The sequence below is a fragment of the Acomys russatus genome, chromosome 16 (assembly GCF_903995435.1).
Source record: "Acomys russatus chromosome 16, mAcoRus1.1, whole genome shotgun sequence".
NCBI lineage: Eukaryota > Metazoa > Chordata > Mammalia > Rodentia > Muridae > Acomys > Acomys russatus.
The window spans coordinates 6,379,291-6,405,436 of NC_067152.1; the positions used below are offsets into that span (position 1 = coordinate 6,379,291).

The 26,146-nt window shown below is 45.1% G+C and overlaps 1 protein-coding gene across 2 annotated transcripts in view; it reads left to right on the forward strand.

The window, feature by feature from the left end:
• The first annotated feature begins 12,493 nt into the window (after nt 1–12,493).
• The window catches only part of Nf1 (neurofibromin 1), a 243,776-nt gene continuing 230,123 nt past the window's right edge, over nt 12,494–26,146 (forward strand). For both annotated transcript variants that reach the window (XM_051158073.1, XM_051158074.1), the window contains exon 1: nt 12,494–12,616. In XM_051158073.1, coding sequence (XP_051014030.1) covers nt 12,557–12,616 — 60 coding nt within the window. In that variant the 5' untranslated portion in view covers nt 12,494–12,556. The remainder of the gene's footprint in view (nt 12,617–26,146) is intronic.

Genomic DNA, 26,146 nt, shown 5'->3' on the forward strand with positions numbered 1-26,146 from the left:
TGGACTTGCTTTGTAGACCAGACTGGCCTCAAACTCATAGAGATGTGCCTGTTTCTGCCTCCTGAGTGCTGGGATTAAAGAAGTGTACCACCGTGCCCAGCCCAGCCCCCCGCCCCCACTTCCTCCTCCTCCTCCTCTTCTTCTTCTAAGATTTATTTATTTATTATTATGTATACAGTATTCTGCCTGCATGTACACCTGCAGGCCAGAAGGGGGCATCAGATCACATTATAGATGGTTGTGAGCCACCCTGTGGTTGCTGGGAATTGAACTCAGGACCTTGGAAGAGCAGTCAGTGCTCTTAACCGCTGAGCCATCTCTCCAACCCTACACCGCCACCGCTACCACCACCACCACCACCACCACCACTACTAATACTTTACTTCCTCTTCCTCTTCTTCTTCTTCTGTTTTGGTTTTTCGAGACAGGATTTCTCTGTGTAGCTCTGGCTGTCCTGGACTCACTTTGTAGACCAGGCTGGCCTCGAACTCACAGACATCCACCTGCCTCTGCCTCCCCAGTGCTGGGATTAAAGGTGTGCGCCACCATGCCTGGCCCCACAATTTTTTGTTTGTTTGTTTGTTTTTTCGAGACAGGGTCCCTCTGTGTTAGCCTTGGCTGTCCTAGACTCACTTTGTAGACCAGGCTGGCCTCGAACTCACAGTGATCTCCCTGCCTCTGCCTCCCAAGTGCTGGGATTAAAAGTATATGCCACCACCACCTGGCCTCAGCCTCACTTCTTAATAAATTGTTTGCAGGCATTTTCTCTTCTCAGGCTTTGGTCTGAGAAACTCCATTTAGAAAAGACCTCTTAGGGCTGGAGAGATGGCTCAGAGGTTAAGGGCACTGACTGTTTTTCCAGAGGTCCTGTGTTCAATGCCCTCTTCTGATGTAAAGGTGTACATGTAGGCAGAGCACTGTATACATAATAAATAAATAAATAAATATTTTTAAAAAAAAGAAAAGACTTTTCAAAAATTGTGCTTTCATGTTCTAAGGAAAGGTTAGTGCTGCTTTAAGTGGGATGCAGCTGAGCCAAGCTGGCTTCTCATGGCATCCTCATTACTTAACACTTGAGGTATCACTTTACATTTTCATCCCTCTTTAAAGAGTTAATCAGGTCGGACATGGTGCTGCACACATTAATCCCAGCCCTTGAGAGGCAGAGGGAGGGCCTCTGTGAGTTCAAGGCCAGCCTGGTCTCCATAGAGAGCTTCAGGACAGCCAGGACTATATTGGGAAAGCTTGTCTCAAAAAATAAAATTAAAAAACAAAACCAACCAGGCAAACACAATTTGTGTGTGTGTGTGCTTGTGTGTGTGTGTGCTTGTGTGTGTGCACGTGTCTGTCTGTCTGCCTGCCTGCCCCGTGACTATAGGTGTCTTTGAAGGCCAGAAAGGAGCATCAGAATCTCTGGAGCTGGAGCCATACTTTGGGTGCCCTCTAACTTGGATCCTCTGCAAAAGCAGCAAGTGCTCTTAAATGACTATTTCTCTTGCCCTCAACTTTTATCTTTTCAAATATACAAGGACTGGGAATGTAGCTCAGTGGTCAAGCTTAGGAAATGTGAGGCCTCAAAATAAAGACACAAAGAGAAAGATGCAGAAGTTTCTAGTTACTGGACCTGTTTGTAGGGTGCATTGTTCATCATCATGGAAAAACTTTACTACCATCCCTAGTGCAAGATAAGCACCGTCTTCATATGCCCGAGCCAAGCCTGTATCAACCTTTACTGTGGTATTTTATATGAAAATGCTACCTCAGCGCTCAAAGCTTTGTACTCTGATTCTTTAGGTGCTTCTGTTTGTTTAGTTTGTTTTGACTTGATACAAGGTCTCAGTATGCACCTCAGAATGGCGGAGAACGCTAGGTCACCCTGCCTCCACTTCCTGAGTGCTGGGGTTACAAGTGCCAGCCAGCATACCAGCTCCCTGCCTCTCCTGCCGAGCTGGGGATTGGATCCTGAGCCTTGCGCCTGCTAGGCAAGCACTCTAGCACCTGGGCTACATCCTTAGTCTCTGTGGTTAATGATAATTCGATGTTAAAAACAGCTTTAATGGAAGTTAAACCGAGGAAATAATTAAGCACTGGGATGATCTCGTTAGGAAACGTATCTGGACTCCGTTGTTGAACCAACACTGTCCACCCACAAGGCCTGGAGAGCTGAGTCCTGAGTGCACCAAGCTCCCAACTCCTTTAAACCACTCTCAATTTTTGGTCCTAAAGTCCATCTATCAGACCTGGGAGAACTTTGCTTTGCTTAGGAATATCCTAGGATCATGAACTTGCTCTTACCATTTGGGACTATTTCATAGAAGGGAAGTGTGGGCCAAAGATGATCCATTTACTTGAGAAACAAATGCCCCACAGAACTAATTGGACTGAGTGGGTCATAAAGAAGAGGAGGGGCTTGGGAGGCAGAAGCAGGCAGAGCTTTGTGAGTTCAAGGCCAGCCTGGTCTACAAAGTGAGTCCAGGACAGCCAGGACTACACAGGGGCTATGAGATGGCACTGGCCTCTCTTCCAGAACACCCAGGTTCAATCCCCAGCACCCAAGAGGCAAGTCAAGGATCAAGTCTTTTTTTTAAGATTTATGTACTTACTAAGTATAGTGTTGTGTCTGCATATGTGCCTGCAGGCCAGAAGAGGGCACCAGATCTCTATATAGGTGGTTGTGAGCTACCTGTGTGGGTGCTGGGAATTGAACTCAGGACCTTTGGAAGAGCAACCAGTGCTCTTAACCTCTGAGCCAAAGGATCAAGTCTTTTGTTTACTTGTTTGTTTTTTGCTTTTCCAAGACAGGGTTTCTCTGTGTAGCCTTGGCTGTCCTGGACTCGCTTTGTAGACCAGGCTGGCTTCAAACTCACAGTGATCCACCTGCCTCTGCTTCCCAGGTCCTGGGATTAAAGGCGTGCACCACCATGTCCAGCTCTGTTTTAGAGTCTTGATTGGAGAGTCTGAACACTGCTGCCTCTGTTTCCTGCCTCAGCTCATGGGATGCTATAGCCAGAAAGATGCTTAGAGGGCAATAGAGCAAGGGCATGGGAGACTCTAGGGGATATCCACAGCAGGTGAGATGGAATAGACTGGCAGTGGCTGTGGCTATGGGTGATGTTCCTGTAAGTCACCACTTTGGCAGGGTTTCCTGCTGACTCAGCTCCATTGGTTGTTGCTTGTTTCCTGGGATGAGTACCCCAGACTCCCTACCCATGCTGTGACTTCAACACACTTCCCACGTGCTCCCATTCTGTTTAGGTAAACTGCAGATGCTGAAACCAAGAACTTGACATTACAAAAAGATATATGTGTTTGTGGCCAAAGATAAAGCTGTGGCTCCAACTCCTGAAGATGGTTAAAATGTTTGCTTTAAAAAAAAAAAAAAAAAAAAAAGCCGGACGTGGTGGCGCACGCCTTTAATCCCAGCACTCGGGAGGCAGAGGCAGGCGGATCGCTGTGAGTTCAAGGCCAGCCTGGTCTACAAAGCAAGTCCAGGACAGCCTAGGCTACACAGAGAAGCCCTGTCTCAAAAAAAAAAAAAAAAAAAAAAAAAAAAAAGCAGAAACAAAACAAAAAGTTTGCTTTTCTGAGACCTGAGCAAGCTAGCATGTAGCTGTGATTATGGACTTAGGTAACACTCATCTTTTGTGAGCTAGGAGTAATGTGTTCCAGTCCTTCAGCCAGACCTCCAGGGCTTTGCCCAGAATGGCTCCGTCCCTGGCACTCTCCTCCCTGCTCTGCTGGACCAGCTTGTAACTCCACCGGTCCTGTCTGCTTCATAGCCATGTTTCATATGTTGTTACCCAAATATTCCCGCCCCCCTCCCTCCCCATCCAGTTTCTTCTACTGCAAGGACACGTGGCTTTTCACATCTTAGGCAGTGTCTGTGAACAGGTCACACAATTGCTTGCCACGGCCCTGATCGCCGCAGCGAGCCAATGCCGGGGCTTGTGCCTGCAGCCACCAGGCCTGATACAGCCCTCTTGATCAGAGGGTCTTGCCCTTCTGCCCCACCACCTGGGTTGTGCAGATGGAGTAGAGCTCACACCGTTGAGTGTCCAGGCACAACTGGGAAGGCAGGGGAGCCTGAGAGCAGGAGCAGTGAAACTACTGGGAGACTGGTTCTCAGAGTCCTGAGGGAACTCGCAGAGAGTTGAGTCTCCACAAGACAAGGCTAGAGCTTTCTCCTACGGTCTGGCCTTGAGGTTCCCACTTGAGAGTCTGTACGTCTTTGGAAAACTTCTGATGCTGCTGGGAACCACAAGAAACTCTGTTCTGTCCTTTCTCCTATCAGACTGGGCAACTCAGCAGGCCTCTCAGCCATGGCTGGGCAGCCAAGCCCTGTCTTCTCCAGGGTTGGGAGCTGTCAAGGGGCTCAAGCTCACCATGGTCCGTGGCTGAGGGTCGATGGAGACCGTGTACTTTTTCCCTCATCCCTTCATCGTGAGCAGCTGCAGACAGGACAGCCCTGCCAGGCTGTGGGTTCTGAGCCTTGGAGCAATGAGAGCCACCTGAGAGGCAGCAGCCATGACAACAACGAGCTGGCTACCTCCTCCCTTCTTCTGACCACAGTCTCCATCTGCGACTAAGTGGTTAACAACAAGAGCCAACCAGGAGCCTTTTCTAAGAAAGAGAGTAGCCCTGGTGAGACAATAGCGCCCTAGGCCTGATGCGCATGCTCAAATCATCTTATATGGGAACAGTCAGCGTATCATGCCTGTGGCAGCAAAGCTGTTCTATCAATGTGGAAGCAGAGACAGGAAGAAGCTGGAATCTTTTTTGTTGTTGTTTTGTTTTGTTTTTTGTTTGTTTGATTTTTTTTCCCCCCAAGACAGGGTCTCTCTGTGTTAGCCTTAGCTGTCTTGGATTAGCTTTGTAGACCAGGCTGGCCTTGAACTCACAAAGATCCACCTGCCTCTGCCTCCCGAGTGCTGGGATTAAAGGCGTGAGCCACCACCGCCTGGCTTGGAAAGGAATATTTATGACACTATGTCACTAAAGACTGAGGAGAAAACCAACCCAACTTCTAGGCTACCTGGAGGAAAGGCATGTTTTTCTCAGCTGTTTATAACTCCCTTATTTTAATTCCTGGATCAGAGCATTGCATAGGGGTGAGTGCACATAGAAGCCTTTGTTACCTAGGCACTGATGACAATTAGCCTGCAACTAATTGTTTCCAGCTGCTCCCTTTGATTAATCAATCAAAACAAATTTATTGTGGCATGCCTGTGGTTTGCTATCTGTAGAGCTAGAGGCTGAGAAAGACTGAGATGAGGACAAGGTGACTACGTGCTTGAAGGGTCAGGGGAGGAAAGACTGGAGTGAACTGGCCAAAGCAAGTTTAGAGGAGGAGGAGAGGTGGAATTTAGGGAAAAGGCAAAAAGAGAGAACTTATTTCAGCCCAAGATAAAACGAGTGACGGACCACTGGAGTCGGTTTCTGTCTCTTATTTCTCTTTGTGTCCCTTCCCAGTGGCCATGCTGGTTGTTAGATCAGCATGTGTTTTGTTTTGTGTCTTGTTTGTGTTTTGTTTTGACAAGGCCTTCTTCTGTAGCCACGTCTAGCCTGCAACTCACAACGTAGCCCAGGTTGACTTCAGACCTCTGACAAGCCTTCCTGTGTCAGCCTCTGGAGTACCAAGCCTGACTTAGCCCAACATTCTTAAAGCATCTTGTCAGCACAGTGCCAGTGAGAGTTATGAGAGCACTTACAGTAAGCAGCCCAAACGACCCATGGGCTCAGTTCTGCAGCTTTACACCTAGACGGAGAACCTAGCAAGTGGGGTAACAGGTGACTTGGCGGGTGGTGTGCACGCTAAGCATGCATGAGTCTCTGAATTCAATTCCTACCACCAAAACCCTCAAACAAACTAAAGAACCCCAAACAACAAAGTAATACCCCCCTAATCCCGATTCCTAGTGTATCTTTTCCCGGTTACAATCCATAGCAATTCTTCTCCAAGTCGTGTTTCCTTCCATTCCTGAATCTTCTCTTAGCAGCTACTTACCTTTGAGTCTTTTCAAGTCATAGCACCCACTGGTATTGATAGGGCGTCCACAGCCCTCCATCTGGAGGTATCTGCTTAAGATCATGAAGGAGTTCCTTGTTCTGTGGAGTCTGAACTCCAGAGGTGGACAGTCCAGGGTCAGTATCACCACTTAAGGAAGGACAAGGGTTGGGCCTAGGCTTCTTTTCTCTTTACCTGGAGACTTTGCTTTATTAGCAGGAAGGAGGATAGAAAGCAAGTGACAAAAAGTGCCCACCATTTCCGGCACGTTGGATACCTAGGAGAATTAGTTGTTTGAGCACCATCGGAAGTAGGCGCCTCTACTGCTGCTCTGTACCTGCTCTCTCATTTCTGCCATGCCCTCAAGATGGCCATGTTGTCGTATGCTTTTGGTTGAAATGGACAGGGGCGGGTTCAGGACTGTCCTGCTATGACAAAGAATGGATCTCCTAGCAACTAAATAAGTCCACTTGACTTCTACAGTCAGGGCAGACTTGCTGAAGACCCAGCCTTATTAAGTTTTGAGTTCTGGAAATTGGTTTGGATCAAGAAACGAGGCAAGGGGCTAGAGAGATGGCTCCGTGATTAAGAGCACTGGCTGCTCTTCCAAAGGACCGGGATTCAGTTCCCAGCACCCACATGGCACAACTGTCTGTAACTCCAAGATCTGACACCCTCACGCTGACATACATGCAGGCAAAACATCAATGGACATAAAAGAAAAATAAACAAATCATTTCTTTAAAAAAGAAATGGGGCAAGAGAGCCGAGTGCGGTGTGCATGCCTGTAATCCCAGCACTCGGGAGGCTGAGACATGGGATCTCTGTGAGTTTGAGGCCAGCCTGGTCTACAAAGAGAGTTCCAGGGCAGCCAGGGCTACACAGAGAAACCCTGTCTTGAAAAAAAAAATTTATTGGACCTGACTGGTTGCCCACCTATGTTTCTTCCAGTGGTCTATTAACTATGTGTACAGCTCACTGGGGGTCAGGCCCACTCTAACCTTGGCATCTAAAACAATGCTCCTTACTCTAGAATACAGTAAAGCCTACTGCTTCTAACTCTAACATTGTTTGTCACAGCCATGGTCTACAGAGAGCAACCCAAGTCTTGTTTTCTTTTGTTTTGTTGAGTCCTGTCTTTAGTTCAAGCGGGCCTCATATTCACTGAGCACTGCAGCTGGTCTGCGTGTCACGATCCTCCTGCCTGAGTGCCTGGGCGCTGGCAATACCTGCGCAGGCTTCCCTGTGCCTAGTGGTTATTGTTGTTTTTTAGACAGCTCTGATTTTTCTCTTTGCTGAGTACAGGCAATTGCTTTCTGGAACCATCCTAGTAACCTATTAGCACCATTTCCTGGGGCCCTCACCCGGATGTAGATACCACAGTACAGGAATGTGCTTATATCAATAAACTCTGCTTTGCTTGGTATTATGTTTTCTCCTCCTCTCTCCTTTCCCAAAACAATCTGGGGCCCTGATCCATTCTCTCTCTCTCTCTCTCTCTCTCTCTCTCTCTGTGTGTGTGTGTGTGTGGCTTTATCTCCTTTCATATACACATTGCCTTTCCTCCTCTGGTGGTTCTAACGTTTCCTTGGAAAGGTTATTATTTTGTGGCTTGCCTTCAGGTATGAGTCTGGTAGGCAGGTGGAAAAGTGTTGTAGAGCCGGAGAAGGGCTTATTTTGTCCTGCAAGGTAGGTATACTTATGGATGAGAGATGATGTGGCCGCAGCCTTTCATGCAGAGGACAGAGACACTGTTCTATAACCCTGGAGCACTCAAGGGGATATGGTTTGTTTTGTTTTTGAGACAGGGTTTCTCTGTGTACCCTAGGCTGTCCTTGACTCACATTGTAGACTCGGGTTGTAGACCAGGCTGGCCTGGAACTCACAGAGATCCACCTGCTGGGATTACCGGTGTGTGCTGCCATGCCCAGCTGGGATATGGGGTTTTTAATGTTTGTAAATGATGGGAAAAGATGCCCTGTCACAGGTGTCAGAGTCCTATTTTTCCCAACTGTTAGCCCAGACCTTGGCCTAGCAGCCTTGGCAGACCTGAGAATCATTTTGGAGTTCTATTGCTCTTATAAGTGAGCCCTGGTCAGCTTCTTATGCCTTCTCTTAGGGGGACGAGGAGACACTTTGACCTCTGTCCTTAGCTGTTGCTGGTTAGTCACTCTAAGACTTTCACTTTTCCCACAGCATAGAATTACTGCATTTACAGTTACATAATTTTATCTGCATGTGTTATTTTTCTCAGTCAGGGGTCTCACTAGCTCAGGTTGGTCTTGAACTCAGCACTGTCCTGCCTTAATCTTCCAAGCTAGGGTTATAGGTGTATTCCTGTGCTTCAACTACCATTTCCTCCTCAAATTAAAAAAAAAAAAAAAAAAAAAGCTGGGTGGTGATGGCTCATGCCTTTAATCCCAGCACTTGGGAGACAGAGGCAAGTGGGTCCCTGTGAGTTCAAGGCCAGCCTGGTCTACAATGTGAGTCCAGGACAGCCAAGGCTACACAGAGAAACCCTGTCTTTTTTTTTAAAAAAACATTTATTTATTTATTATGTATACAGTGCTCTGCCTGCATGTCAGAAGAGGGCATCATATCACATTGTAGATGGTTGTGAGCCATCATGTGGTTGCTGGGAATTGAACTCAAGACCTTTGGAAGAGCAGCCAGTGCTCTTAACCTCTGAGCCATCTCTCCAGCCCGAAACCCTGTCTTAAAAAACAAACAAAAAAAAAGAAAAAAAAAAAAAAACTGTTAGATTGCACCCACTGGTACGTTCTTCCATTGGTATTATATTCCAGCCTTCTTTTTAAAAAATTTATTTTTATTTATGTGTATGTTTGTGTGTCTTGTGTCAGAAGAGCCTGAGCTCTTTGGCATGCAGGGGTAGAGGGGAGGGCAAGTGCTGTGCCAGTGGGGATGGGGAGAGGGTAGGAGTGAGGAAATACCTTGAGACTTTGAACAAGATCCTTGCTGGGGAGACGGCTCAGCGGTTAAGAGCACTGGCTGCTCCTCCAGAGGACTCTGGTTTGATTTCCAGCACCCACATAACATATTGGCTTACAACTGTCTGTAATTCCAGTTCCAGGGAGATCTGATGATTCTCCTGGCTCTTTCGGGCACTGCACACACATGGTGCTTTAGATGCACATGCAGGCAAAACACTCCTACAGACAAAAATTAAAAGACTCTTGAAAAATAATCGCCAGTTAAAAAAAATCTAACAAAGTAGGGAATAAATGACAGAGATACATTTAAAACTATCGGACACTTAGATAATCTCTAATACTGTTCACCTTGCTTATTTGTTTGTTTTGATTTTTTGAGACAGGGTTTCTCTGTGTAGCCCTGGCTATCCTGGACTCACTTTGTAGACCGAGCTTGCCTCAAACTCACAGAGATCTGCCTGCCTCTGCCTGCTGAGTGCTGGGATTACAGGTGTGCACCACTGCAGCCGGCTTACTACTACTCACCTTTGAAGAGGGAAAGTTAGGATACAAACCAAATTCTACTCTACTCAGAAGCGCATGCCTCTCCCCAACTAGACTACAGCCGTCCACTTGGTTTCCAAAAGCTACTTACTTTGGCTGTATAACATTGAAAAGTGTGATTTGCCCGGAACAGTGCAAACATTAGAAACATCTATACACGAGTTTGGATTTCTAGCTTCTCTTCCTAACTGGAAGTTCTAGCACCAGGATGTCAACATCCCATTGTGGCAGTAATTGTCTGGAGCTGAGTGATATCTATTCTTTAAACATGGGATGGGGTGGGAGGTACTCCTTAGATCATCAGTCATCACCTTCACTGGTGATTCGGTTTAGACTCTCTATCATATCACTATGTATTGCCTGACAAAATTTATGGAGTAGGATTAGGCTGACAGATACTTAATACTGGTTTACAAGAACTGACTGGGTTCATTAGGGAGGAGGCTGGGGGGAAGGCTGGACCTCCATTGGCAATGAGGGGCTTCCCATGCAGGGGAGGAAACAGCACTTTATACACCTGCGCAGTAAGATGACTTCATGACCCACTGGACCCACTGGCTGGAGCCTGAGTAAGGAAAGAAGAAACAAGTAGCCAGCACTTAAGGCTAGAGAGGAACGAAGACAAGCAGCCGAGGAGGAGAAGGAGACAGAGGACGTTCAGCAGTGGAATGCCAACGGAGGGCAGGGAGCCCAGGGCCCAGCCACATCTAAGAGAATCAAAGACAAAGGCCAGGACAAAGCAGACACAGCCCAGGGTTTTCAGAGTGTGAGAAAAGGAAAGGGAGGTTGAGGGTTGATTTGTGGCAGTGAAGTAGACATGTTGGGATGCTATTTGGGGCTCTAAGGAAGAGGTTTTTCAGGGGTCCTAGATCTCGAAAACACAGAAGGCTATTTAATATTCATTCATCTCTCTCAGCACTGTCATTTGTGACATCATATAAAGAAATTAGTCAGTATCTACGTTGCATCTTTAAAGAGGAGATGATAGAAACAGCCAGTTTCTGTCCTTTGGTTTTAGTGGAATGAAACATTAATTTCCGTATGCATTTTGGAAGGTCACCAACCCACCCAGACTTGAAATTTCTCTTACAGACCTATCACTTTGTACGTGGGTTACTGGCTTTGTGGATTTTCTGTGGTGAAATGAAAATTGTGGTTTCGTTTCATCTTATCACCCCAGTTGGTATCTTTCTGTGTGGCTGATGGCTGGTGAATCTAATGTATGCTCTGAGCATATACACGTTTTGTTCGTTTTTGAGACAAGGTGATGCTTATGTATGGCGCACTGGTTGGCCTGGAACTCATTAAGGCTCGCTTGCCTCTAATAAAGAAGAGCACCTCCATGTTCGCCTGTAAACACATTTTAACATTGACCTGAGTAAAGTGCATTGAGGAACACTCATTTGTTTTTTTTTTTTTTTAATATTTATTTATTATTTATACAGTATTCTGCCCACATATGTGTCTGCACACCAGATGAGGCCACCAGATCTCATTCTAGATGGTTGCGAGCTACCATGTGGTTGCTGGGAATTGAACTCAGGACCTCTAGGAAGAACAGACCGTGCTCTTAACCTCTGAGCCATCTCTCCAGCACCCGGAACAACGCTCATTTCAAAGTCCAATGTCAGATATAGATAAGGGCGCTGCCCCCTCCCCTCCACTGTGTAGTCCTGGTTGGCCTGGAAATCCCCATGTAGAACAGGCTAGCCTTGCGCAAACTACCTTTTGGGAGTGTCCTCTTTTCTAACAGTGCACAGCCAACCCCACACAAGTCCTTTGAACTCTTGGTCCTGGGCATTAGGGATGTCTTTGTTTCTGGAGAGGGCGCCCTTCCCGCTTGTCCTTAAAGCCAAACTATCTGGTTTCTATCAGCTCTGATCTTGGGTATACCCTGGAACCTCCAGCGCCCTATTCATTCATCAACTAGGTAAAGCTAATGAGCCCTATCGGAAAGGTTTGCTGAAAGGCTGAAACGAAACTATGGATGTTTTTGTTAGGCCCTTTTTACAGTATAGTGAATTCATCTTTAATCTTATATTATCAACCGTGCAAAAGTTTTATTAACTTCAGTTTGGTAGAGGAATTTCAGGTTGGGGATTCTGGAGTCTCCTGAGAACTTGGATTGCCACTGGGTCTTGCTTTGGAATTTAAGCGACTTAAAAAAAAAAAAATCACGGAATCTCTCTTTAGCCTTCCTTTAACAAACTGTTTTCAGCACCTCCAGAAGCCCCATCGACTGCATGGCGGCGTGCGCCTTATATTTTTAAGTGAAGAAGGCGGAGAGGGGACAGAACACAGCCTCTCGCAGAGATCAGCAGCAGAGATCTGCGAAGAAAGAGAAAGCCTAGCCTCAGGACACCTTAACTTCCAACCCCGGGAGCAATCCAAGCCCGGAGGCCGGCGGGGGAAGGGCTGACCGAGGCGGCGGTGGTGATGACAGCCAACGCTCGGGAGTCGGCTCAGATTCGGCCAGAGCCCCGCGCCAGTCTAGGTGGGGGAGACCGGCAGCGGTGAGGGACTCGCGCCTCGAGGCCCCGAGGACTTAGGTGACGTCACCTCCAGGAGGACTCGCTTTTTCATTAATGAAACCGGCCGGCGCGGGCGCATGCGCAGCAGGCCCCTTCCCTCTCGCTTCGCCCCCCCCTCCCCTCCCCTTTCCCAGCCGCGCTCTCAATCTCGAGCTCGCTCGCTCTCCCTCTCCCCGAGCCGTGGAAAGGATCCCACTTCCGGTGGGGTGTCATGGCGGCGTCTCGGACTGTGATGGCTGAGGGGAGACGGCGCTAGTGGGGAGAGCCACCCACAGGCGCCCTCCCCTCCCCGGGCTCCCCTCCCCACCCCTTCCCCCAGCCTCCTCGCCAACGCCCCCCTTCCCCTGTCCCCCTCCCGGCGGGCCGCGCGGGCCCCGGTCCCCACCCCCGTGGGAACGCTAGCTGCCCTCACTCCTCAGCCGCTCGGCTCGCCGCTGCCCTCACCTCAGCGCCGGCCGCCCGCCCTCCGGCGGGTCCCGGACGCCGGCCCGCCCGGCCCTCCGCCGCCCCCGGGTCGCGGGGAGGACATGGCCGCACACAGGCCGGTGGAATGGGTCCAGGCCGTGGTCAGCCGCTTCGACGAGCAGGTAACGGGCCCGCGGCGGGCGGGAGGTGGGAGCGGGTGGGGGTGGGGACGCGGTGGGTGAGGGGAGGAAGGAGCGGATGCCTCGCGGGCTCCCGGGGGCTCCGCCGGCCGGGGAAGGGTCGGGCCGGGGGGACGCGAGGGGGCGGCCCGGGGATTCGGCTGTGAGCCGGGGCTCTCCTTCCCTCCTAAACCGGGGGGGTGGGGCCTTGCCCATGACCAGCCCTCCATCCCCTTTATCCCAGCCCTTCCGCTTGCTCTTGTGTGTGTGTGTGTGTGGGGGGGGGGGAATGAGTGACTTGGGGGCTCTTTCTGTGGCGCTCCATCTGGATTTAATCGGTCTCCCTTAACTCCCCCTTTTTGAAAGGAGGTAGAGGTTCCTTCTTCCCGTAAACCCCTCCACCCTCATAACTGGGGATAACTAAAGCCCCCCCCCGTCTATTTGTGTATGTCCCTCTATATGTACCCCCATAGGAGCAATATAATATCCCGCATTCTCCCCCTTCCCCTTTTTTTTCTGTAGCTGCCCCTTAGGGGCAGGAGTAGGGAAAGCACAGGTTTTCTTACTTTTCTGCTGGGGCCTCAGCTTGCCTGGAGACTCCCAAGTGCATACACACCGAAACATCTTTTTAATGTCTCCACCAGCGTCTCTGTCCCCCCCCCCCCCCCATAGCTCGATGACACAAGGCTGCCCTTTACCTTGCTGTTTGTAGGGGAAACCGTGATTCTGAAATGTTTCCCCCCTTTTTTCCTTCCTTGATCCTCGAACCGCTTCTCTCACACCCCCCCCCCCCCCCCCCCCCCCCCCCCCGCTTGCCAGCAGTCCGAGGATGTGACTATTGGCTTTCTAATTGACACTCCGGCAGTAAGGGGAGAAGGGTGGAAGGAAATGGAAACATCTGAGCTACAAACTAGAGAGTAGAGACAGCTGGGATGTGGTCCTAGGGCCGATAATTCTGCTCCTGGTTTGTTGTTACTTTGACTTGTTTTTGACTCTTTACTAGAGAACTTTCATTGAGACGACTTGGGATAGAGGGAAAAGTTTTGTAGTTTTGGAAGGTTATTTTTTTATTTGCCGAGTTTTCCCACACATAAAATTCTAAGGCTGATGAAGAGGTAATCACACGTAGCCTTTTGTCCATGAGAACTAGTTTGATTTTATGGGACTGTAAAGAGTTGGGGCTGGTATAGGAGAATGTTGTTTTATGTTTTGCTTTGTTTTGTTTTGTTTTTTGCAGTTCTGCCAGGGGCTTCCTCTCATGAGAGAATTGCTTAGGATTGAGGCAATCTAGTTTGTTTATTTGGTATAATCACATAACTGATTATGGAATCTGAGAGGTACTGGAAGGGCTTCCTCTTTAATCTGACCAGTAAACATTTTTATAGGACTCAGTCCTTTTGACCTATTTGACAGATTGGGGAATAGACAGAGGAAGTTAAGGACCTACATAGAGCTGCATGTGGTGGTACGTGACTATAATACCAGCACTCGGGAGTCAAAGGCAGGTGGGTCTCTTTGAGATTGAGGCCAGCCTCGTCTATGTAGTAAATTCCAGGATGCCAAGGTTACACAGGGAGAGTCTGTCTCAAACAAACAACCCTTCCCAAACCCTACAAGGGGTTGGTTCATTCAACCCGGTTCCATTTACACAAACTGTTCTAGTAGCCCATCTGATGAAGTAAACATTACTGTATAAACGGGCTGAATTATAGAACATTAGATTTAAATAGAGCATTAAGTAGAGCTTATATTCTAAACTTGATCGAAAAGACTTGCTGTGCAGAACTTTAAAAAAAGGATTTAAGGGGCTAGAGAGATAGGCTCAGCAGTTAGAAGCACTTGTTGCTTGTGCAGAGGACCTAGCATTCTGAAGGTGGTGGTCTATAATGTAGTTTACAACAGCTGTCACTCCAGTTGCAGGGGATTTAATGTGCTTTTTCAACCTCTGGAACCAGGCAAGCATGTAGTGGGTGCACATAAGTGCAAGCAAAACATACGCATAAGATGAAATAAATGTAAAAAGGAGAACGATTTAAAATGTGCATAAATAAGGCCTGGAGAGATGGTTCAGTGGTTGAAAGCACTGGCTGCTCTTCCAGAGGTCCTGAGTTCAATTCCCAGCACCCACATGGTGGCTCACAACCATCATAATGGGATGTGATGGTCTCTTCTGTCATGCAGGCGTACCTGCAAATAGAGCACTCATATACAGAATAAATAAACCTTAAAAAATATGCATAGACCAGTGGTCCTTAATCTTTGGATCATGACCACTTTGAGGTCAAGTGACCCTTTCACACAGGCCACCAAGACCATCATAAAACACACATATTTACATGACAATCATAGCAGTAGCAAAATTACAGTTATGAAGTAGTAATGAAGTAATTCTATGGTTCGGGTCACCATTACATGAGTAATAGAACTAAAGGGTTGCAGCATTAGGAAGCTGGAGAGCCACGGGCCTGGACAACCAAAACTGAATGTGCAAAGTTTAATGAAGGGTTGAAATGATACAATTTTCCCTGTCCCCCACCCCCACCTCCTGTTTAAAAAAAGAGATTGTAGTTTGTATTTTTATTTATGTGCACATGTGTGCGCATGCACTTACGTGTACTATGGCAGCCTGAAAAGTGTCAGGTCACCTGGATCTGGAGTTAACAAGCAGTTACAAAAAGACTGACATGACTGCTGGGAACAAAATTTGGGTCCTGCAGAAGAACAGCAAGTGATTTTAATTGCTAAGCCCTTCTCCACCCTCAACTTTCTCTATTTTTTAGAAGTTAAACTCTTTTTTTTTTTTTTAAGCTCAGGCTGTTGTGGAACTTGCTGTATAGCTAAGGATGACCTTGGACTCCTGATTCTTCTGTGTCTGTCTCCTAAGTGCTGGGATTAGACGCATATGCTATTATGCTTGACTTTTCCCTTCAATTCTAACCTTTTGGTCTTTAGATTTCTTTTCTCTCTCTCTCTTTCTTCCTTTCCTCCTTCCTTTCTTTCTTTTTTCTTTTTTCTTGAGGCAAGGTGTAGCCCTATATGTCCTGGACTCACTTGGTAGACCAGGCTGGCCTCGAACTTAAAGCGATCGCCTGCCTCTCCCTCCCGAGTGCTGGGATTAAAGGCGTGTACCAACACCACCCAGCAAGGACATTAATTTTTAAAACACTATTTTTGTCATCTCTTACAGTGTAATTAAGAGAAAGATACATAAATTATTCAGCACAATGTTTTCTTAGAAGCTTAAACACCTTGATCTTAGGATGCAAAGCCATAAGTTTTCAAGGCTTACCGTGAGAAATTTATGTTAATTTGTTATAGAAGTAATAAATGTTTAACTCAAATAAGGGTTCACTTAAAATATTTATTTATTTTTGGATTTTCTTTTTTCTTTCTTTCTTTCTTTTTTTTTTTTTTTTTTTCGAGACAGGGTTTCTCTGTGTAGCCTTGGCTGTCCTGGACTCGCTTTGTAGACCAGGCTGGCCTCGAACTGATAGCAATCCGCCGGCTCTGCCTCCCAAGTGCGGGGATTAAAGGTGTGCGCCACCCGGCTTATTTTTGGTTTTTCAAGACAGGATTTCTCTGTGTAGTCCTGGCTGGCCTGCACGTGCTTTGTAGACCAGGCTGGCTTCAAACTCACAGAAATCTACCTGCCTCTGCTTTCCCAGTGCTGGGATTAAAGGTGTATGCCACCATGCCTGGCTTTAAAAATATTTATTTTTATTTGTGTGTGAAAAGCTGAGGCGAGAAAGGCTGAATGATGTAATAGGCTCAGTGAGCCTTCCTGTGAACTTGTGTTGAATGCTAGATAATTAGGCTGATGCCTTCTGTAAGTAGCTCACAGAATTTGTTTTAATAACTCATTAAGTGGAGTTAGAAGAGTTTACTGTTTTGTTTTCCTTTTGAGGCAGGGTCTCATTGTGTAGTCCTGACTGCTCTGCAGCTCCATATACAGAGAGCCTGTGTTGGGTTGAAGGCATGGGCCACTATTTCCAGCTAGAGTTTACGTTTTTAACCAAGGATAGAAAAAAGCCTACTAAGTACTGATATTTGTATATGAGGATCTTAGTTATTTCAACTTCAAAAAAAATTATTTATTTTATGTATACAGTGCTCTGCCTGCATGTACACCTGCAGGCCAGAAGAGGGCATCAGATCACATTATAGATGGCTGTGAGCCACCATTGTCGTTGCTGGGAATTGAATCGGGACCTCTGGAAGAGCAGCCAGTGCTCTTAACCCCTGAGCCATCTCTCCAGCCTTGTTTCAACTTTTTTTTTTTTTAGACAGGGTTTTTCTGTGTATCCCTGGCTGTCCTGGACTTGCTTTGCAGAGCAGACTGGCCTTGAGCTCACAGCGAACCGCCTGTCTCTGCCTCCCAAGTGCTGGGATATTTAACTTTTTTAAAGTTTTGAAATTTCTTGTTGTCTGTGGTTGTTTCACTGGCCTCAAGGAGTGACCAGCTGCTTGTTCCTACAGCCAAGAGACACTTGTGTGTTGAATTGCCTTAGTCCCCGGGAGCTTGCACCTGTGTAAGGATGACAATTCAGTTTATGACAGAATGGATGACTGTGTTGTGCTTGAATTACCAGCTACCATGATAACGGGCATACTGAGTTCTAATGGAAAGTGCTTAGACACTTGATGCAGATTGTGCAGCAGACCTAATAAAAGCAAATGCACTGATCTACCATGGAGCTGCGTCTCCAGCCCTTCCACCAGGACTGACTTTGATGCTGTTCATTTTGACATTTTGAACTCAAATTCATGCTATCTGATGATAACGCATGTAGGTCTAATATTTATGTCCTTAGTTGAATGACTGACTCTTGCCAGTTTTAGAAATAATATTCCCCACCCCCTTTTTTGAGACTGGGTTTCTCTGTATGTCCCTGATTATCCTGGGAGTGTCTCTGTAGACCAGGCTGACCTCAAACTCAGAGATCCACCTGCCTCTGCTTCCCAAGTGCTGGGATTGAAGGTGTGCGCCTCCACGCCCAGCTCTTTTTTTTTTTTTAAATTGGGAAATAGCATTTGCTAAAGTGGATCGATAGAAACTGAATGTCTCTCCTTGATCTTCTTTTATGGTGCCAAATATGTTTTTAAATTAAAACTGTCCATTTTAAATGTATAGGTTGACTCTGTGGTTCAGTAAGTCAGGTTTTTTTTTTAATTATTAGCATTTTATGTGTATGGGTGTTTTGCTGGCATGTTTATGTGTGCACCACATGCATGCTGTGCCCACAGAGGCCATCTGTGCTGAAGAGGGTTATCTGATTCCCTGGAATTGGAGTTTGAGTAGTTGTGAACGTCCATGTGGGTTCTGGGAATTGAACCCTGGCCCTTCGGTAGAGCAGCTAGCATCTCCAGTCCTCATTAGCTTCCTTCCTTCCTTTATTTTGTTATTTCTTTTCTTTTCCTTTCCTTTCCTTTCTTTCTTTCTTTCTTCTTTTTTTTTTTTTTTTTCTGAGACAAGGTTTCTCTGTGTAGCCCTGGCTGTCCTGGAACTCGCTCTTTAAACCAGGCTGGCCTCCAACTCAGAAATCTTCCTACCTCTGCTGGGACTAAAGGCATGCATCACCATGCCTCACAGGTTTCTATGGGGATTTTATTTTTGAAAGAGAATAAGGAAAAATATGGATATTTGAAAGTTTATTTTTAATGGCATCACTCCAAATGATTTCTTGTAAGTAGGTTCACTTAAACCTGGGCTCCCTTAGTATACTAGGCTAGCCTTAAACTCACAGTGATCCACCTGCCTCTGCTGGGAGTAAAGGTGTGCACCACCACACCTGGCTTTTTAAAATATTTTTAATTATGTCTATGTATGTGAGTGAGCCACCTGGCGTGGGTGCTTGGAATTGAACTCAGGTCCTCTGGAAGAGCATATGCCTTCTTAAGCACTTAGCTGTCTCTCTAGCCCTAAAGCATTATTTTCATGCAATGAGCTCCTTAGCAGGTAAAAGCACCCACTTGGTGGAAGGAGATAATTGATTCCCTTAAGTTGTTCTGTGACCTCTACAAGTTGCACTGAGGCACTTGAATACCCCAAGGTAATAAAAATAAATAAATTAATTATTTTCCATATCTAGGCAAGTGAACCAGTTATAAAAGTAAAACATACTTAGACAATTTAAAGAAATCACTTTAAATTTTTTTATTTTATGTATATTGGTATTTTGCCATTTTGCCTGCATATGCTGTGTGAAGGTCTCAGATTACCTGTAACTGGAGTTACAGACAGTATGAGCTGCTTTGTGGGTGCTGAGAATTGAACCCAGGCCCTCTGTAAGAGCAGCCAGTGCTCTTAACTGCTGAGCCATCTCTCTAACCCCCTTAGGCAATTTTTTTCTTTTCTTTTCTGAGACAGGGTTTCTCTGTGAAGCCTTGGCTATCCTATATTTGCTTTGTAGACCAGGCTGGTCTGGAACTCGTAGCAATCCACCTGCCTCTGCCTCCCAAGTGCTGGGATCAAAGGAGTGAGCCACAGCCGGCTGTGACTTTTTTTTTTTTTTTTTGATGGAATACAGTCCAGTTATTTTCCCCGACAAGGTCTCATTATGTAGCTCTGGCTATTCTGGAACTCACTATGTAGATGAGGCTGGCCTTGAACTCAAAGAGATTCTGTCTCCCTTTATCCCCCTAGGAACCCAGTGCTGGAATTAAAAGCATGTGCTGCCATGCTTGGCTGTATAAAATCTAATTTTTAAATTTATAATAGCATGTTGTTTGTCCCTATACATTGAGTACTAATCAGAATGTTCTTGGAATATTATCTGGTGGAGAGTTCACAGTATAAAATGATGGACAAGTATCTTTGATGCTACAAATCCCACGCTAATTTGCCACATAGATTTGTAAAAATGCAAACCTATTTTGGGTTAAAAAAAAATCTATGCTCCCTAACTACCTTTTTATAAGGTTTTTAAGAACATTGAAAAAATATTTTTTTTTATTTGTTTGTTTTCTTTGAGACAGGCTTTCTCTGTGCAACCTTGGCTGTCCTGAACACTCTTTGTATACCAGGCTGGTCTTCAACTTACATCAGTCGGCCTGCTTCTGCCTCCTTGAGTGCTGGGATTAGAGGCGTGGGCCACTGCGCCTGGCTCGAAAATATACTTTTTTACGTTGAGGGAATAATGTTTATTCTTTTAGAATTCATCTTTTGTTTTATTTTGTTTTTGTTTTTGTTTTTTTTCGTTTTTTGGTTTTGGTTTTGGTTTTTTGAGACAGGGTTTCTCTGTGTAGCCTTACCTGTCCTGGACTCGCTTTGTAGACCAGGCTGGCCTCGAACTCACAGAGATTCACCTGCCTCTGCCTCCCAAGTACTGGGATTAAAGGCGTGCGCCACCACTCCCGGCTTGCAATTCATCTTTTAAAAGCGATTTCTTCTAGCTGATTCTTAGTTGGCATGCCGTTCTCCATACTTTATTCAGGATTTTTCGTTACACTGTTAAACTTACATTTCCTTTCTTTTGGAAAGGAAACGTTTCTGTGGTCCTGCAGCATTAGGCTTTCCTCTCTGTGAACTGTATTTTCCTTCCTTGCCAGACACTGCCTATCTCTACTGTTTGCTTACTTATCTCTTTCATAGCTGTAAAATCTGGCTCTGCTTCATCCCTCCTTTGCGATTGCTACTTTCTTTTTAAGGATTTCTTTTGGAAAAGCACAGTGGTCTTCACACGGTTGTGATAACCACTATAATGTCCCTCTCCCCACGCATCCAAGGCACAGCTCTTCCTGTGTGAGCACATTCAGATTCTTCTGTGTTAGTGGGATAATGAGCTTGAGCAGCTGTTCTTCCTTCCCTCTCTCCCTTTCCCCTTCCTCTTCCTCTTCGAGACAGTCTTACTACATAGCTTGGGCTGACCTTGAACTGACTATGTGGCAGAAACAGGCTCTGCCTCCCCAGCTTCCAGAGTGATGGGATAACAGCCATGGACTGACTGTACCTGGCCAGATGTGCGCTTTCTTTTTCTAACAGGTTTGCCTGTCACTGAACTGGGGTTTCTGAACAGGAGCCTGAGTTTTGCTGTTAATCAGTGTTTCTGTTCATAAGCCAACTGTTAGTTCTCACACAGATGCTAGCTGTCCTCCTCAATTGAAAAGGAACTCAGCAGAAACTCTTTAAGGTTCTTTCAGGTTTAAATATTGGATGATTTTAATATGTTAACAGGATTTCTCTGTGTAGTCCTGGCTGTCCTGAAACTCTATGTGTGGACCAGGCTGGGCTTGAACTCACAGAGATCTACCTGCCTTTGCCTGAGTGCTCGGTAAAAGTGTGCCCCACCATCACCCAGCACATCTTTCAGTCTTATGTGCAACATAGCAACCTGTTGAACCCTGACCTCACTTAGTTTACGGAAATTTCTTAGTGCCTTAGCAGCATTTATTTTTCTAGTCAGGTTGGCTTGGTCTCTTAGGTATATGTCATGACTAGCCCTGCTTTACCCAGCATTTCTTTCTTTTTTTCTTTTCTTCTTTTTTTAAGGATCTTAATTAATATGTGTGTGTGTGTGTGTGTGTGTGTGTGTGTGTATACACACACACACACACACACAAACTTTTTTTTTTAAGCCTTTACTGGCCTTGAACTGATTGCAGTCCTCCAAACTCAGCTGAGTACTAGGATTACAGATGTGAGCCACCATGCCTGGGAATTCTTTTTTCTCTTTTCCTTTTGTTTTTTGAGACAGAGTTTCTCTGTGTAGTCCTGACTGTCTTGGACTTGTTCTGTAGACCAGGCTGGCCTTGAACTTATAGAGATCTGCCTACCTCTGCCTCCAGTACTGGGATAAAAAGCATGTGCTATAATTTCTCTGCTGTCACTTGTCTTTTTTTTTTTTTTTTTTTTTGAGACAGGGTCTCTTTGTGGCCCTGGCTGTCCTGGACCTGGAAGTCACCATGTCTACCAGGCTGGCCTTGAACTTGCAGAATTCTACCTGCCTTTTGCCACCATACTGGCTTGGATTGATTTCTTATGAACATAGTCATCTGAATGGAGAATGTGAGCACTTTGAAGTATAAGTGTAATCAAACATAAGAACATACATTTTGGGGCTGCAGAGATGGCTCAGAGGTTAAGAGCACCGCCTGCTTTTCCAGAGGTCCTGAGTTCAATTCCCAGCAACCACATGGTGGCTCACAACCATCTATAATGAGATCTGATGCCCTCTTCTGGCGTGCAGGTGTACATGCAGACAGAACACTGTATACATAATAATAAATAAATCTTAAAAAAAAAAAAAAAAAAAAAAAAAAAGAACATACACATTTTAAGCCAGGCGGTGGTGGCGCACACCTTTAATCCCAGCACTTGGGAGGCAGAGGCAGGTGGATTGCAGTGAGTTCAAGGCCAGCCTGGTCTACAAAGTGAATCCAAGAAGCCAAGGGTACACAGGGAAACCCTGTCTTGAAAAACCAAAAAACCAAAAAAACAAACCAACCCAAACACACTTTAGCCAGGTGAGGTGGCACACAGCTATAATCCCAGCACTCAAAGAGGCAGAGGCAGGAAGATATCTGTGAGTTCGAGTCCAGCCTACAAAGTGAGTCCAGGACAGCCAAGGCTACACAGAGAACTCTTCTGTCTCAAAAAAAAAAAAAACAAAAAAAAAAAAAAAAAAAAAACAAAAAACAAAAACAAAAAAAAAACAAAAAACAAAAACAAAAACAAACAAACAAACAAACAACAATTCCCCCCAAACCAACCCCCCCAACCATACATTTTCTGTATATCCTAGTGACTGTTGTATTTCACTAAGTAAAGGTGAGTGACTAGTTTCTAGATAGTCCCTGGTATGTGTGCTGATTAGTATATTACACCTTATCCCTTAGTATTTATTGACAAATACCTAGGGTACTGGTAGCATCCTTTTGTAATTTTTGGATCTCAGTAATTGATCCGTTTTTTTTCTGCTTTATCATCTAGTTTGTGGCATATATATAGCGTGATCTCCAAGTTTGGGAAGTATAGTAAAATAAGGTTGTGTGAGTTGGGCTAGCATTGGGCCAGGTGTACTTTATTTTAAATATTCCAGTTTTTTACACAATTTTTACTTGGCTTTAAGATTTATATCATCATCATCATCATCACTATCATTATTATTATTTTGTTGTTGTTGTGTATATGTGTGTGTGCGTGCGCACACCATGATGTACAGAGGTCAGCACAACATGCAGGAGTTTCCTCTCTTCTTCTATCATGTTGGGTCCAGGGATTGAATGCTGCTCTACAGTCTTGGCAGTAAGACATTGAGCTAATACACAGCCTAGGAGTATTTTCTTCAATCTGTACAATTTGAATAATGTGCTTAAAGTGAAAGCTTAGTGATATGATAACAGTAAGCCATTATAATACCTTACTTTTACATTTTATTCTTTAAATTACTTAGCCTGTGATGGGGCATTTTTATTGTGGCCTTCAGATTTAGTGTTCTGAGCTTCTGTACAGGCCTTATTGTTGAATTATACAATATGCTTCTTAAGGACATGGTATTTTAATTAAACACAGGTTTTTCCATGTGTATGCTATGCTCATTTTTTATGGTTTTTTTTTTTTTTTTTTTTTTTTTTTGTATATGTATAGGACAAGGAACGAGAAGTATAGGAAGACTTTTTTAAACGGAAGTTTAAGGAGGAGAATGTTTTATAGAAGAGGAGGAAGGGGAGGATTGTGGTCAGCTTAAACTGTTAAAAGGCTTAGGATCAATACTGAAGCAGAATGTGAGCTCCTTAAGCGCTTTGCAGGGGATCGACTTGTGTATCAAGCATTGGGTTATGTCATCTGGCTTCTTTTGGAGCACCCCCATTTTGTTAGGGAAGGGAAAGATCAGACAAAGCTTGACCTTCAGAAGAGAAAGGTTGTAGTGAATGTGAACTGATGAGTGGATTCGGTGACCTGTAGATTCCTGTATCATTATGGCGTAGAGTCTGAGGGACCAGCACTCCGAGGTGCACTCAAGAAGAACGTCGCTGCTAAATGGGGCAATAGCTGGCTTGTACAGCACCCATTGAGGGTTAGGGCATATGTAGCACATTGACTATAATGGCCATGTAAAATGGCAGACGGAAGCTGCGCCGGGTGCTCCATGCGTCTGGTCCTAGCACTCCAGCAGAGACAGGTGGGTTTCTGTGAGTTCAAGGCCTGCCTGGTCTTGATGTTGAGTTCCAGGACATCCAAGGCCACAAAAACAAAAAAACAAAACAACAACAAAAAGTCACACAAAAAACAACAACCAAACCAAACCAACCAAACCAACAACAACAAAAAACCACACAAAAAATAACAACCAAACCAAACCAAAAACAAAACAAAACAAACAAACCCCAAAACAAAAAACAAAAGTTAGATGCCTATGATAGATATAGCTGTATGCTTTGAGTGTAAGTAAAAGTGGCTTTTGAGCCATTGGTTATATCATCAAAAGAACTATTGAGACAGATAGCTCCAAGCTGATTTGCAGTTCCACCTAGTTATAATGAAGACTTAAAATGTGACCTCCCCAATAAATTGTACTAATTACCTCACAATAGCAATAACTTCAGATGCTAATTTCCAGAGTATATATATTCTACAGCGTGGCACTCCTAGTTTGGCTGAGGTTGGCTCCTCATTTTTTATATTTACTCATATTTTATACATACACATAATATTTACTCATATTTTATAGCCTTGGGTGTCTTACCCTATTGAATTTCAGGGGGCTTACTTTTCCAGAGGAAATGATTCTCTTACTTTACCCTTCCTCCTGCCCAATAATCAAATAAGATGATATATCTAGTAAAAGGTAGGGTGTTAATTTAGTCAGTAGCAGTGCTATCATGAGTAAGAATGACTTGCTTTTTTTAATCATAAATTTATACCTAGATAACCACCTTTTGAGTAATTATGTCTCATAACAATTTTAAGTGATGCCTTTCTGCCTAATGGTTGACAGATTTTCTTAGATTGTCCTCAAAAGTAATTGGGGTATAAGAAAACAGTTCTTACCACCTCAGGTTTGCCTTCACAGTGAACTAGCAGTGTGACCATGGCCACTTTACCTCTGTATCCGTTTTCTGTGTTTTCATTTGTCCTATTCACATCTTGGGCTCATTTAATTTTTAAAAATATTTATGAATATGTATGAATGCTCGATCTGCATGTACACCTGCAGGCCAGAAGAAGGCATCAGATCACACTATAGATGGTTGTGAGCCACTGTATGGTTGCTAGGAATTGAACTCAGGACCTGGCTGGTGAGGATCATTTCTATGTACAGCTTGTAAGATGGAGGATACCTTGATCCTGCCCCACCTCCAACCCCCCTCTCAGATGTGTGCTCCATTTTACCTTTTATGTTCATGTTAGAATACTGGTCCATTCTGTTTGGGCTGCCTATATATTAGAGGTAGATAAAAGATTTAAACACAGCATCCTTAAGTTTTCAATGGAAAAGTTGGGTGTGGTAGTGCACCTCTTTAATCCCAGCGTTCAGGGAGGCAGAGGCAGTGAATTTGAGGTCAGCCTGGTCTGCAAATCATGTCTAGAGTAGCCAAGGCTACACAGAGAAATCCTGTGTCAAAAAACATTAAATTTTTTTTCTCTAGTTAAATATTCTTGTTTGTGTGGACATGCACATGGTTCTCGTGTGGAGTTCAGAGGACAGCTTTGTGCATGCATTTCTCTCCTCCTATCTTTATGTGATTGAACTCAGGTTGCCAGGCTTGCATGGTATATGCTTTCGCTGATGAGCTGTCTCCTTGGTCGCGCCCCCCACCCCCTTTTTGGAGTTTTGAGGTAGGTCTGTGGTAGCCTGGGCTGGTCTCAACACTGACCTCCTGCTTCAGCTGCCTGAGTGCTGAGGTTGTAGGTGTGTACCAGTAGTTGGTTTTCTTCTCCTTTTTGACACATGATCTTAGGTTGATGACTTGAACTTATGCTTTTCCCACCTCCCCTTCCCAAGTGCTGGGGTCAGATGTGCAAGATCACATCTGGTTTGTGCACTACATTTCACTTAGAAGTTGATATGCTTGAAGCAGATCTTTGAATTTTGGTACTATTTATTTATTTATTTATCTTTCTTTCTTTTTTTTTTGTTTTTGTTTTTGTTTTTCGAGACAGGGTTTCTCTGTGTAGCCTTGGCTGTCCTGGACTCACTTTGTAGACCAGGCTGGTCTTGAACTCACATCGATTCACCTGCCTCTGCCTCCCAAGTGCTGGGATTAAAGGCGTGCGCCACCACGCCCGGCTCAGGCACATAAGTCTTAAATGGCTGTGTATCCATTAACATTAAGCCCCATGGGTATCTCACTTGACTTTTATCCAGTTCCATTTTATTGCTGTTCACCATCTCTCCATTGTTTTGAAGTGGTCACATACGCCATTTCAGTCATGCTCAGTTAGGAATTAGAAAGCTTCATTTAGTTTTTTATTGTGTGTGTGTGTGCACATGCGCACGTGTACTTGCATATATATTCTCCTGTTGAGGCCAGAGGTTGACTTCAGGTATAATTGTCTATTGCTCTTCACTTTTTTTTTCTTTTGTTTTTTTG